The 14,191-nt window shown below is 37.1% G+C and overlaps 2 protein-coding genes across 2 annotated transcripts in view; one reads left to right on the top strand and one right to left on the bottom strand.

Moving 5' to 3' along the window:
* The first annotated feature begins 34 nt into the window (after positions 1-34).
* Positions 35-2,943, top strand: rps27a (ribosomal protein S27a). Its single transcript, XM_023295404.3, has 6 exons — positions 35-96; positions 206-270; positions 598-652; positions 1,907-1,992; positions 2,181-2,312; positions 2,748-2,943. Exons 2-6 carry the CDS (start codon positions 223-225, stop codon positions 2,895-2,897), a joined length of 471 nt encoding a protein of 156 aa, XP_023151172.1. The 5' UTR covers positions 35-96; positions 206-222; the 3' UTR covers positions 2,898-2,943.
* A 4,850-nt stretch (positions 2,944-7,793) lies between these two features.
* The window catches only part of LOC111585792 (bone morphogenetic protein receptor type-1A), a 72,656-nt gene continuing 66,258 nt past the window's right edge, over positions 7,794-14,191 (bottom strand). Inside the window, exons 11-13 of the mRNA XM_023295403.3 lie at positions 13,586-13,761; positions 12,863-12,993; positions 7,794-11,289 (exon numbers count right to left, since the gene is read on the bottom strand). Of these exons, the coding sequence (XP_023151171.1) occupies positions 11,164-11,289; positions 12,863-12,993; positions 13,586-13,761 (433 nt within the window). The 3' untranslated portion in view covers positions 7,794-11,163. The remainder of the gene's footprint in view (positions 11,290-12,862; positions 12,994-13,585; positions 13,762-14,191) is intronic.

The raw sequence follows: 14,191 nt of genomic DNA, 5'->3' as shown, positions 1-14,191 counted from the left end.
CCGCGGACACTAAACCCGTGAGAACTCGGACAGAAAACCCCGTCGCTCGCTCCGAAAGCCCTCTTCTCATGATCCGCCATTAGGAGCACACTAGTGGTAAGATGGTGCTCCGAGTTTACGCCAAATATTGTCAAAAATAACCAGTTTTAGCCGCACATTTCGGCCCCGGCAGAGAGTTAAAGCTTTTCTGTGTTTCCCTGTTTAGGTGGGTTGAACGCCAGGATGCAGATTTTCGTCAAAACCCTCACGGGGAAAACTATAACCCTCGAGGTGGGTGAACCGGGCTGTGATGGACGGATAGTCGCCGCAGTTTAACCGACTTTACTGTTAAATTAAGGAGCATAGTAACACACATATAAACTTGACAGATCATAAACTAACTTCAGTTATGCTTGTGTGTGTTTAAACTGCGGTAGATTAAAGTCTGTGGTTCTGTCTGACCGGAAAAGTGAAGCTAAGTGGCTAAGCTAGGCTAGCCGCAGCACCGTAAACACGTGTGGCAGACAGCAGTAGATTTAACAGCACCTTTTTGCTCATTAAAGTGTGTTAACTGCAGGATAACTTGACCTGTGCTAAATATGAGTTTCGTTTTTACAGGTTGAGCCTTCTGACACTATCGAAAATGTCAAGGCCAAAATCCAGGACAAAGAGGGTGAGCTTATTACACTGTCATTGACTTCTGGTAGAACTTAACAATTTGGGGATAAAGACTTACACTGGTATGTGTAGTTTTTCTGCAGTATATGTGTAATAGGGTGTTAAGAAATACTGGAATACATAAATCAGTTAAACTAGATGGATTGGGGATGATAGGACACTAACGTCAGCCCCTGGGTTGACAATTAAGGGTAAAGTTAAAGGAAATTAAGTGCTGAGTGACTTGATTCTTTCTGCCCCACATTTTGCTGATATAAAACCTTGTTTGCCATTTGAGGCAAATCATGGATGCTGTCTGAAACCCAGTCTAAAAAATGTGAAATTGTTATTCTGTTTTAAATTGTCAAAATGTGATATTTCACTGCTTTTTTTCCTACTTGTAAACCAAGTTAGACCAGATTCTGATCCAAAGTTACCACAAATAAACAGGTGAAATCTGGAGTAAAGTACAGCAGAGGCTAAAAAGTCTTTAAAACAGTTTCTGATCCGTGTAACCTTAATTCTACATGCTTAAAGGAGAGGTTGAGATATTTAAGCTTCATCATTTACAAAAAGAATGAAGGTCAAAACAAATCAGAGACGGATTGCCTTCAATTGTTCCTAATGTTTTGCTAGTAAGATTACTGTGAACCCAGTCAGATGTGTTTGTGTCAAAACCAGATGGTCTAATTCTATGTAAAACACAAGAACTGTAAGATCAGAAATGTTCTGGCTTTGCAGAGCTGCAATAGTTTAGTTTACAAGAAATCAGTCCTCAGTTATGACAATTTCTTTTAATATTTACTTGCAGTTAGGCCAAAAATGTCTTCTTGTAGCTTGTCAAATCTATTTTTAAGGTGTCTAAAGTCTTGGAATGTAACAGAATGCGTTTAGTTGGTGATGAAAGCTGCTTTGGTGGGAGTACCGCTGAGATTTACATGCCATCAGGATTCTGTAATACATTTATTACTACAACAAGCACAATTTTGAATGCTGCACTTGCAGTAGTATTTCTACACGGTAGTACTACTTGTACTTAAATGGTTTGAATGCTTCCTCTGCAGTTTGATTTGGACTGAGAAAAGAACAAAACTTAATTGGGGAAACATCACTTGATTAAAAATACTGAAAATTGGTTGTTCCTGAAGCTGCCTAAACTAAATAAACTGCTGTAGAACATGTTAAAATCTGACTAAATCTCAGCTCATTCCTCTAAAGCTGCAGTGGTTTGAGTTTAAACTGACACTTGCCTGTTTTGTTGTTGCTGCAGGAATCCCTCCTGATCAGCAGAGGTTGATCTTTGCCGGCAAGCAGCTGGAGGACGGACGGACGCTGTCCGACTACAACATCCAGAAGGTGAGCTGAGGGCAGGAAGCTCCCAAAACTTTGTAGAATAGTATCTGTATATTCTGCTGCCGCCTCAGCGTTAAAGGTCATTTTTATTGTTTGGTTGTAGAACCTGAGGACAGGTTCAAGTTCAGTCACCTCCGACACACTGAACCAGGTTGTTGTTATTTAAACATCCTGTTTCTTCGCATCTTCAGGAGTCGACGCTTCATCTGGTGCTGAGGCTGCGTGGTGGTGCCAAGAAAAGGAAGAAGAAGTCCTACACCACCCCCAAGAAGAACAAGCACAAGAGGAAGAAGGTCAAGCTCGCTGTGCTCAAGTACTACAAGGTAGAGGCTCTTAAAATTGGCTCGTCTTAATTTTGCTGTCAGGTCATGTTTAAGTTTTGTTCTGATCTCACATGATTGTGTGTTTCTACATTTGAGCTCTAATTAGTGAAGATATTCCTGCTTTAATCATTTAAATTGTGAGAAAAATCACACGAGTTTTTTTTGTACTATTTTGTCCTGACAAAGGAAACTATGAAACATTTTGGCAGCTTGTTTTAATTGAGTATAAACAAGTTTTGGAGCTAAACTTGCATCAAAAAGTCAAGTGGTGGCAAAGCGGACTCTTCAAATTTCCAATAATTTATGGTTTCACTAGTTAGAAGCTTATATTTCCTCAGTTTCGACCCCCTAAAGAACCACTCCCAAATGTTTTTCTACTTCAGTTTCATCTCGTTCTTGCTACACAACTTAGAAATTTCTACTCTCTGCTGTCAGGTGGATGAGAACGGCAAAATCCACCGGCTGAGGCGCGAGTGTCCTGCTGATGAGTGCGGCGCTGGTGTCTTCATGGCGAGCCACTTCGACCGTCACTACTGCGGGAAGTGCTGCCTCACCTACTGCTTCAACAAGCCTGAGGACAAGTAAACTGGGAGCTGAAGGGCGTTAATAAAGACGAAAACATTTGACACAATACAGAGACTGTGTGTTGATTTAAGTGTTAAACTGTCCTCCACTGACACCAAGTTATAGCTGTGAAAAAAAGCCAAATAATTTCTGGTTTCAGCCTCTAAAATATGAAAATTTGATGTTTCTTAAAGATGTGACCGTAAGTTTAAAATCTAGCTTTAAAATGTAGTTTTTCAGCTACTAGATACAGAAAAGACAAAACTGAAGTTGAACTTTTAGATATTTTACAGACTAAAGCGGATCTTAACCCTGTGATGTACATGACCAGGACAGTGACTAGATTAATTTGAGACATTAAAACTCGACTTCTTTGAAAAATTAGCTGTTAAACTACACATTAAATGATCAAACTATTCAGAAGTGGGAACACTGGTGAGCTGCAGCTTTGTTTTCAGTAGAAAAGTGAAAAAAAACTGTCAAATTAGTTTTTATCTACAGAAAAACATTAAATCATCACATTTAAAAAGCCAGTTCTGCCTGAAAAAACGAAAGTGACCATTTTCTGGTGGAACTTCTGTAGCTCTACCCTGAAAATAAATTAAGATGAACTCAAGTTTCATTGATTTGGTCACATGAACTCTGCACCCAGTACTCTGATCTTGTACTTTAAAGTACAAATACCACAATGTAGATAAACTGTTACAAGTATTAAATTTACAGAGTCACATATTTCAGAATAATGGAAAATAACTGAAGCTGATCAGGACTTGAAGTGTTGCAGGAAGAGATGTGATTATGTAAATAAAGGTTTGTTAGACTTTCTGCTGTAAACAAACTTGCAACTTGATAAACAGAAAACAACTAGATTACTTTTCTAGCTGACAGCTTATTAGCATTTATTGGAATAAGAAAGTAAAAATCTATGCAGTTAAACAACAGCAGCACTTTTTAAGTCAGTCTGATGGTGAGCTGTAACTAAATACATTTATTTATTGAGTATTCTAATATCTGCTACTTTATCCATAAACTCCACTGTAAGCATTTGCTAACTGCAGACTTAGTTTTATATTTATTCAGCGAATAAATTATCTAAGACACTGGCTGTCCAAAAAAAAAGTCACCACTTGGATTTAACTAAGCAAATAGGTAAGATCCTTCCATTGGATAATTACTGCAGTGATGAATATGTTTCAGCTGCAACAACTTACTTAACTCTAGCTGATGCAGTGAGGAGCTTCTCATTTCTTAAACGTGTTGGAAGACATGTCCTGTGGTCATGGACAGGATGTTAATCTGTCTCAGAAGGGTCAAATTACTGGCCTGCATGAAGCAAAGAAAACAACTAAGGAGATGAAACTACAAAAATCAGGTTAACAACCGTCCAACGCATTATTAAAACCTGAAGGATAGTGGGGAATTATCATCTTTAAGGAGCAAATGTGCTCGGAACAAACTCTTGGATGATTGTAGGAAATCAACAGCAGAACTCACAGCTATGTTTAATAGTAAAAGTAAGAACATTTCCACACGTACAATGTGAAGGGAACTCAAAGGATGGGGACTAAACAGCTGTAACTCTAAGAAAACCACTGATCAGTGAGAATAATCAGAAATAAAGGCTTCAGTTTGCTAGGAAGCATAAAGATTAGACTCTGGAGCACTGAAAGAAGGTCATGTGATCTGATGAGTCCAGATTTACCCTGTTCCAGAGTGATGGGGGCATCAGGGTAAGAAGAGAGGCAGATGAAGTGATGCCCTCATCATGGTTAGTGTCTACCAGCTTGTGGGGGTTAGAGTTATGATCTGGGGTTGGTCAGGTTCAGCAACGTTATGTTCCCAAAGAATGAGGTCAGCTGACTACCTGAATATACTGAATGATCAGGTCTTTCCATCAGTGGAGTTTTTCTTCCCTGATGACATGGACATGTTCCAAGATGATGATGCCAGGATTCATGGGGGTCACATTGTGAATGAGTGATTCAGGGAGCATGAGATGGATTGTCCTCCACAGAGTCCAGACCCCAGCTCCACTGAGAATCTTTGGGACGTTCTGGAGAAGACTTTGTCCAACTCTCCCATCATCAATATAAGATCTTAGTAGAAATTAAATGTAACTCTGGACAGAAATAAATGCTGTGACATTGCAGAAGCTTATCAAAACGATGTCACAGCGAATGTGTGTTGTTCTCAGAGCTAAATGCGGTCCAATGAAATATTAGTGTGCGACTTTTTTTTTTTTTTGGACGGGCAGTGTATAATAGATTATAAAGAGAAACCTTTATGGATTTTACCAGCTGCAACATCGAGGTGATGAACATATAAATGCATCATTACGGATAATCTAAATACACACAGTGAACTAAAATATTAATCCTTCATGCTTCATTGTCTTTCTTTTCTGAATTTAACTGTTTAATCCTCCTGTTGTCCTCATTTACAGCCACCAAAAAATATAGTTTCCTTGCCTGAAAAAAATTCAGCAAAAAATGCCCCAAATTTCAGAAAATTTGCAAAACCTTCAGGAAGAAAATTCCAATAATTCCTGAAAAGTTGATGAGTAAAAGTAATGAATGAGTAAAAATTTTCAAAAAAAATCTTAAAAATATCTAAAGTGATTCCATACATATCAGTAGAACTTCTAATATTTTCTTTAAGAACATTCACATAAAAATCAACCAAAATCCAGCGAAATTCACTGGATTTTGGTTGATTTTTTGTGAATGTTCTTAAACATTTTTAACATTTCTTATTTTCCACCAAAAAATGTTCAAAGATTTCCAAAAATGTTGAAAATGTGGACATCAGAAGTTTCACTATGAAAAAAAATATATTTTTTCCACATTTACAAACTTTAAAACGGGTCAATTTTGACCTGCAGGACGACACTTGGGTTAAACGTCCACCTCACTGATTTAAAAAGTACTGCTGTCTTTCTGCTGCATAGATTTCATTATTATTCCATCACTGAAGCTGAGAACAGTAACTGCAAATAAAAACCGAACTGTGTTGTTAAAAATAATCTAAATAATGTGATAAAAGTTCAAATTCCTGCTCTCCATGAACAGTTTCAGGTGCATCTATCACCTAGCAGTCCATCTAAATACTAAAGTGTTAGAAGGTTTAGTCTTTTGAGTTGTCAGATCACAATAAACTGAATTTATAAATTTATCAGCGTATTTTTAGGCACGTTTTAAGCAGAAATACTGACAACGGCTGGCTGCTTCTGTCCATTATTAATCACCGTAAGCAGTTTTTCTTTATGTTTGCACAACAGTTTATATAAAATTATCATTAGCTGCCGCTTTAATGGAATACTACCCAATATAGGGTTAGTTATTTGAATATATATGAATATTCCACTTGTCCCTGTTGTCCAATATCAGTAAATTTATTCTGGAAAAACTAAAATAGTTGATAATATTTACATAAACATTCAACAAATAAGCCTTTGTATTTTCTGTGTTGATAAGAGAAGCTCAAAACAGAAAACATATCTGACAACAGCTGAGTGAAACATCTCGTCATTCTCCCACCTGTCCGGAGTTCCTCGGCTGCAGTGTCGCGGTTTGTCCAGCAGGAGGCGCTCGAAGACAGCAGCTGCATGAACATCTGGAAAAACCTGCAGAATCCAAGTTGAATGTTTCATCATCAACATGCTGCATCTGGATAACATGGAGCCTCATTTCTGACAGAAATAAAACACATCAAGGATGAAAAATACAAAAATGAAGAAAAAAAAATTTTTTTAACTAAAACTGACTGGCTTTTAAAAAAAACTGACATGCAGTCAAAATTAGATCAACCTTTGCGATAACTTAAAAATTAAAGTATAAAACATTTATTATGCAGCCGTAATGGAAATACACTGAGCTGAAACTGATGCTTTTTTTATTTTATCAAAATGCTAAAACGATTTAATATTTTGATTTGCTGTGCCAACATGAAATTAATTTTAAATTGGGTCAAACATCGTTTTTAAGTTTCAAATTTACACACATATAAATTATAGATCAAGACATAGCATGTCAAAATTAGTGAAGCTTTTCACCAAATTTAAAATCTAAAAGTTAAAAAAAATTGAAAAAGTTATTTATTTGCAAGGAAATTTAGAAATATAAAGCACAATAACTAACTTTGAAAGCCAGAAATATTGCCTCTTTAAAATTTACTGAAAAGATATTTAACTATTTTGAATAATCCATGAGTCAAAATGAGATTATAAGTCTAATTAGGTCAAAATAGTTTAAGATTTTGGGTTAAAATGTAGGATACATAACTTTTTTTTTTTTTTGCCAAAATGAGAAGACTTACAAATTAGATAAAATACTAACCTAATTTTAAATTTAAATGAAAAGAAAATAACAAAAACATTCTTCAAAAAAAACAAGTGAACATTTCATAAAGTTAAATTAAATGTATATATATTTTAAGGTTCAAAAGCCATTTTGATCTAGAGTAAAAACTGACCAAACTAGTAATAAAGGATAAAATAATTAAAAATTTAGTCCAAATTTAGATGTTCTATCATATTCCACTAACCTTTAAGATTAGAAATTTTTTATATAATTTAAAAAATATTATTGATGACATCTCACAATTTTGGCTTACTTTTAGTTATTTCTTTTTTGATTCATTAATTGATTTTTTTGGTTGTCTTGCGGTTTTAAAAACAAAACAATAAGCAAATAAAATAATAATCAACAAATACAAGGCAAACAAATAGGAACACGTAAACCAGCTGTAAACATTTACATTAAAATGATTAAACAGGTAAAAAAATAATTAAAAAAATCCCTGCAATCAATTACTAATCTTCATTTAAAGTTTTCTCTTGTCCTTACATAAAAACAGAAAAGTGTGTAAGATAAAAAAAAACATTAACCAGTAAAGAAACAACAGGTGGAGGCTGTGAGGTTGTGTACTAAAATAAGGTTATTTACTTAAAAATCGGTACACTGGACAGACTGTATACAGAGTTTTTCCTTTCCTTGGTAAACTCATAAGGCACCAAACCAGATGCTGTACAAAACAACAACAACACCAAAACAAAAAAAAAACACATTTAAGATGTACATATTGGAGATTATTCCTATACTGGGCTTTTATTACACAGAAAAACACTAAAGTTACTGCTCTTAAATAGCTACTGTATGAACGTTAGCGTCATTCACACACACAGTGAACATGCACACCGAGCCGACACGAGCACGTCATCCTGCTGCCGACCAGTAAAAGGAACATGTTAGGACAATGAGTGGCTCTGGGCGTCGTTAGCCTAGCTTAGCACAAAGACTGGAAGCAGGGGGAAACCATTAGCGTCGCTACATCCAGAGAAACCAACCAAGCTGCTGCTGAAACCACAACAAACCAGATAAAACATGTAAATCTGACACAGTCGGAGCACCAGAAGGTGAATTTCTGTCTTTTCAGTGACCTCGGCTAGCAATTTATACCCGCTTCCAGTCTTTGTGCTAAGCTATGCTAAATACAACCAGGAGCAGTTTCCCAAATATTCTTAAAGAGTGAAGTAAACAGACCCAAAATAAACTTTAAAAGAACTTCTGTTTACTGTAGTGCTGTTGAATCAAAGCGCCATCTGCTGCCAGCTGGAAGTCAGAGTGAAGCTACACATTAAAAGAACATGCAACGCATTTATTAAAAACAAAAAAAAATGAGATGAGACAGTTTTTTTTTTGTGATGACACATAAAATGCTAATTAATGCTGGCTAAGCTAACGTTATACAGCTGAGATCCAGATTCTGTAGATTCTAAGAGATAAAAATCTGCTGCAGCTAAACAGCTAGCATCTAGTTTTTATTGTCGATTAAATATATTAGAGCACTAACAGACTATGAAAAAGTCACACGACAGTGAACAGTCCAAAACACCACGACTGTCAGCATTTTAGATAAAGAAAATTACTGCACTGTAAATTTGGAGGCCCTAAAATTCATTAAGTATTTAGGATTCTTGTTGCATGATCAACCAAAATAATAGCTTTCTTTATTTTCCACTGTTGTTGTCATTAAACTCTGGTACTCATTTTGCTATTTAATTAAGATTAAATTAAATTAGTTGTATAGTTGCTTGTAGCCATCAACATCTCAGGAATTGCAGTTCAGTCATACATTGTTTTAGTGGGTGGAGCCACTTTAATAAACCCGCCCATTATGTGTAGCTCCGCCCCAACATGTATAACATACATTATTTATGACTTCCAGCTGACAGTTTGGGGTTCTTAATGAAGACTTCTAGTTTGGAAAAAAAATGAATGTTACTTCAGTTTGATTTTTACCAACAAAATAATTTGATTGGATGAGTTAAACCTCAGTGGGAGGAGCCAAAAAATCAATGCATATTAGATAATTATTTTAGAGAAGCTAACTGTTGCTAGTTTATATTTAGCCTCACTGACAAGCCAACAACTACAAAACAACTAGGAATGTAAGCTAGATTAGATTCTAATTGTTGACCAGAGGGAGTAGAGAAAATAACTTCCATTTTTAACCACAATTCTTTGGTTAAAACATCTGATTTAACGTTTTCATGTCCAGAGAAGAATCTCTGAGCTAGCTGTGCTAAGCTAAAATGCCAGCTAAATGTTTTTCTAGTTTGCAAGTTGTCACAGAAATGCCTAATTAATTAGCTGAATAACTCGTTTACTTGTGTTTTTCCCAGGATGAGAAGGCAGCTGGCGGCAGAAACCATCATATATGACAAGATAATCTGGAAGCTAATGTTAGCAACTGTTTTGGAATGATGAAACTATGGAGTTTCTTAGTAACACATGATAATATCAACATTGTGTTCAGTATTTGTGGAAAAAAATTGATGCCTGTTGATGTTTAGAAGAACAGTTTCCTTAAAAGTGTCCTCAAAAGTACTAAACGGTGCTGATTTAGTTAGTTTTTGTCCGTCTATAAATGCAAAGATGTTAATATTTTGTAGTTAAAACCATCAAACGAAGATGAAACGGTCAACTGATTTTAAAAATTTTGGCTAACAGCAAATTTTAATTGCTTAACCCATCCATCAATTTTCTGTTTGCATTAATTTAATTAACCGTATTATTAGGAATTAGTGCTATAAAGATCTTGATTTAAAAAAGGCAAATAATCAGTTTTCTGTTAAATTCATGTTTGAAGAAAATTCACAGTAATTTCTCAGTCCAATTGAAGAATGTTTGTTTTAACTTACAAATGCATTTACTGTTACAACACCTGATTTACTACAGGGAGACGCCTGATGGTTCGAATCATTATTAATTTATCTGGGACTGTTGATAAAAATATCTAGTTAAGGGCAATAGGTACAGAAAAGGAGCAAATCCTCAGATTATCTGGAATATCATCACTCTTCATGCTTGAAAACTCAAAGAAATGATTAATTCATAGTCAAAACAGCTGCTGCTGATTATTTGTTGTTATTTATTGATTTGACTCCATCTGGAGGTCTAGTGGGGATTCAGAGATGTTGGACCTTCTTATCCTGGATGACAATAATAATCATTTTGTTGTTTTTTAGCTCCACCCACTGCTGTTCAACTCCAATGAGATTTTGCCGAAGCAGCTGCAGCTCTTTGCACGTCTCCTATCGGACAGACAGACAGACAGAAGCAGGAAGTGGACAGACAGACAAACAGGACGGCAGACGTCTCCGACTCCTTCGTCTCCCGTCGGCGTCTCCGAGGAGTCGGCCGGACGTCGACACCACTGCAGCATAGTGTTCTGGTTCTTAAATCTTCTCATGAGTAGGCACGGCATCTAATGGTAACATTTATTTACACATTAAAATTCACATATTATAATAGTACCGTATTTTTTCTTTATAATTAACTCTACTTTAAGAGTGGAGATATATTTCAATATGGCAGGAGAACGAAGTCCTGAAGAGAAAAATAAAAACAAAACAACAAATTGGCATTTTGAAACAGGCAGAGGTGGTGGAGCGAGGCCCCCTCCTCTCCCCTCCACAGGAAGTCATCATCGAATTGATCGTCTCGTTTGGCTTTCACAGAAAGCGTCAAACCCGGCTGCATCGCTCAGCAGAACCAGGAGGAGGAGGAGGAAGGACTCCATGTTTGTTTCAAGGCTGAAGGAGGAGAAAGGAGGAGGAGGAGACAGTTCAGCCCAGAGGAGGGTCCTTTTTCATTTATCTCCCAGCTGCTCCTCCTCTTCCTCCTCCTGATGAAGGAAGGAGTCTGGTCCGGTCCGGTCCAGTACGGTGTGTCAGGTGAGTCTGGTGGTGGAGGTGGTTCTCAGAGGAGGAGGAAGAGGAGGGCGGTCAAATCTTGATGTCCTGGGACTCCACCATTTTGGCGAGCGTCTTCTTGACTCTGAGGATAGTGAGGCGGGACGCCGGGTTCTGGGCCCAACACTCGGACATGAGCTTCAGCATGGCCCGAAGGCACTACAGAAACAACACGGTCAGAAACAGGTTAACCGGAGGTAGTCTGAAGCTGAATATGACTGTTAAAAGAAGTAAGACTATTGTGTTAGAGACATACGCTGCATCTAAAGTCAGAGTTTTCAGTTGTACGATTGAGCCTCTCTGTAAACCTGCTCGATCACCATGGTAACTGATGCTGCACTGCTTAGATCACCATGGTAACTGATGCTGCACTGCTTAGATCACCATGGTAACTGATGCTGCACTGCTTAGATCACCATGGTAACTGATGCTGCACTGCTTAGATCACCATGGTAACTGATACTGCACTGCTTTGATCACCATGGTAACTGGTGCTGCACTGCTTTGATCACCATGGTAACTGATGCTGCACTGCTTAGATCACCATGGTAACTGATACTGCACTGCTTAGATCACCATGGTAACTGATGCTGCACTGCTTTGATCACCATGGTAACTGGTGCTGCACTGCTTTGATCACCATGGTAACTGATGCTGCACTGCTTAGATCACCATGGTAACTGATACTGCACTGCTTAGATCACCATGGTAACTGATGCTGCACTGCTTTGATCACCATGGTAACTGGTGCTGCACTGCTTTGATCACCATGGTAACTGATACTGCACTGCTTAGATCACCATGGTAACTGATACTGCACTGCTTTGATCACCATGGTAACTGATGCTGCACTGCTTTGATCACCATGGTAACTGGTGCTGTACACCTATCCTGCTCCAATAGAGGTGCTGTTTCAGAGTTTGTATTTAAGAAGTGTCTCCTTTTCACAGGTTCTTTTCTCGACCGTATTTTCTTTGAGCGATACGCTCTTAGAAGAGCTTTGAGGAATCTTTTGGTGTTGTGTTCATCACCATTACCACTGTGAGCAACTTCTGCAGAAGATTACTCCAAGAACTCCTCAGAAAGGCTCCTCAAACAACCATTTTTGTTAAGGGTTTAAGGTTCCATTTTCAGCTCTATATTAACCTTTTTTCCTTATAAACAATACTCAAGGTGCTCCTAAATAAAATGCAGAGACTTTTCTTTCTTTTTCTTTTTCAATTATTAACCAATTAAGGACCTTGGCATTGGTATTGAAAGTCAGACAAGACCCCAGTTTGCCCAAATATACAAAACCAGCCTCTAAAACTTGCATTTAGTAGATAAAATCTCTGATATTTTTCAAAGCAGTTACATAATTTAATGCCAAAAAAACAAACATATTTTTAAACTGCCAAACATGAAAATGTTTTATATTTCACTACGATACTTTCAACCTTGTTATTCCTGTATCATAAAATGTGCTCTTATATATACACATTCTGAAATACTGGAATGCACACAATCCCTATTCCAAGTTCCAATAATAAAATCAAACTAAATGTAGGTGTAAAGTGTCACAGATGTATAGCATAACAGATTTATTTACATAATTGTGCATAGTTGTATTTGTTCCTAGAGGAGAAGTGAAAATGACAGAATTCATGCTTGACTTTAACTGAATCACCACCTAAATAGGAACCTAAACAGACTGTAGATGAAACAGTAGCAGGAGTTTGAGTCTGATTCTCACCTCGTCGCTGTTCCAGCGGTTGGACACTGTAGGCCTTAAACCTTTAACACAAACCACCTCCAGCATGTCTTCATAGGAAGGATCAGAGGGAACCATCTCATAGTACGGCAGCTGGTAGTCCTCCACGATACCTGCACACAGAAATAAACTGTTAATCCACCCGGATAAACATTTGTTTTTCCTTTTAGTACAATGTTACCGAGTCAAATACAAGATGTCAAAGAAACATTTATTATTCAATGGTATATCTTCAGTATTTTGTTGCAGTATATGAAAATAATTCTCCAAAAAAGGAAGGAGGTCTACATATACAACACCATTTATTAGGTACTTATAGTCCTGACACCCCTCCTCATGCAGTTTCATCACCATTTACACACCGAGTCACGTGAATTGTAAAGTGTAGGAAAAAAATAATGAAACATGTAAATCACAACTTTCCTGTGTTCACTTTGACACCTTAACATGTCCCGTTTGTTCAATAAATAAAATAAATGAAACAAAGGCCTTCTAATCTGCAACTCAAATCAACTTTTCTGTTGACCAACTATGTTACACATATTTGTTTGTGAGGAGCAGCTTGAGTTGTCTGCCTGGTAGGGACATTTTGGTTGTTAGGTTTGAAACTCCGCTAGAGTCTTCATGAAGACAGATCCATTCAACCAGAAGATCAAGTAGAGAGTAAAATAAAATAATAAAGACTAGGTTAAATATTCCGGGTACCTCCGGTGACGCAGCGTCTTGCCATCTCCCAGACGACGAGGCCGTAGCTGTACATGTCGGCCATAATGTAGGCCTGGAAGTGGTTCTTGTTGAGGCTCTCATCCAGAACTTCAGGGGCCATGTAGCGCCTCGTTCCCACCCGGGTGCTCAGAGGGATGTCCACCTCGTTAGTGTCGCTATGGAAACACAAATGACAGATTTACCCTACTTTTAGCTACATTCATGTTCTGATGATATTAAGAACTAACAAGACGTATGTAATGTAATAAATATCTCTTTAACGTCTGAGGTTTGATATTCTTGCATTACAGTGTTTTATTAACATTTTGTTGTTTATACTCTGCATATAAACCCTAAATAACAGGAAATAAACATTGGAAGTCACAAAGGGACGCCCTTTAGCTTTTACTTGTAGTGCTAAATTTTGCAGAATATTGTTTTGAAAAATAAATTCGAGTCATAACAATCCAAAAGAAAATTTAATTAAAAACAAATAAGCAAACGATTGAACACTAATATCTTCTACAATGAAGAACTAAACACATGACTTAATACAATATGTGTCTAACACAAATTTTCTTATCTTTTGTTCTGTATAAAATTAGT

This window comes from Amphiprion ocellaris, chromosome 16 (genome assembly GCF_022539595.1).
Source record: "Amphiprion ocellaris isolate individual 3 ecotype Okinawa chromosome 16, ASM2253959v1, whole genome shotgun sequence".
In the NCBI taxonomy this organism is placed as follows: domain Eukaryota; kingdom Metazoa; phylum Chordata; class Actinopteri; family Pomacentridae; genus Amphiprion; species Amphiprion ocellaris.
The sequence above is the reverse complement of the archived record's forward strand: the minus strand, read 5'-3'. Positions and strand labels throughout refer to the sequence as shown.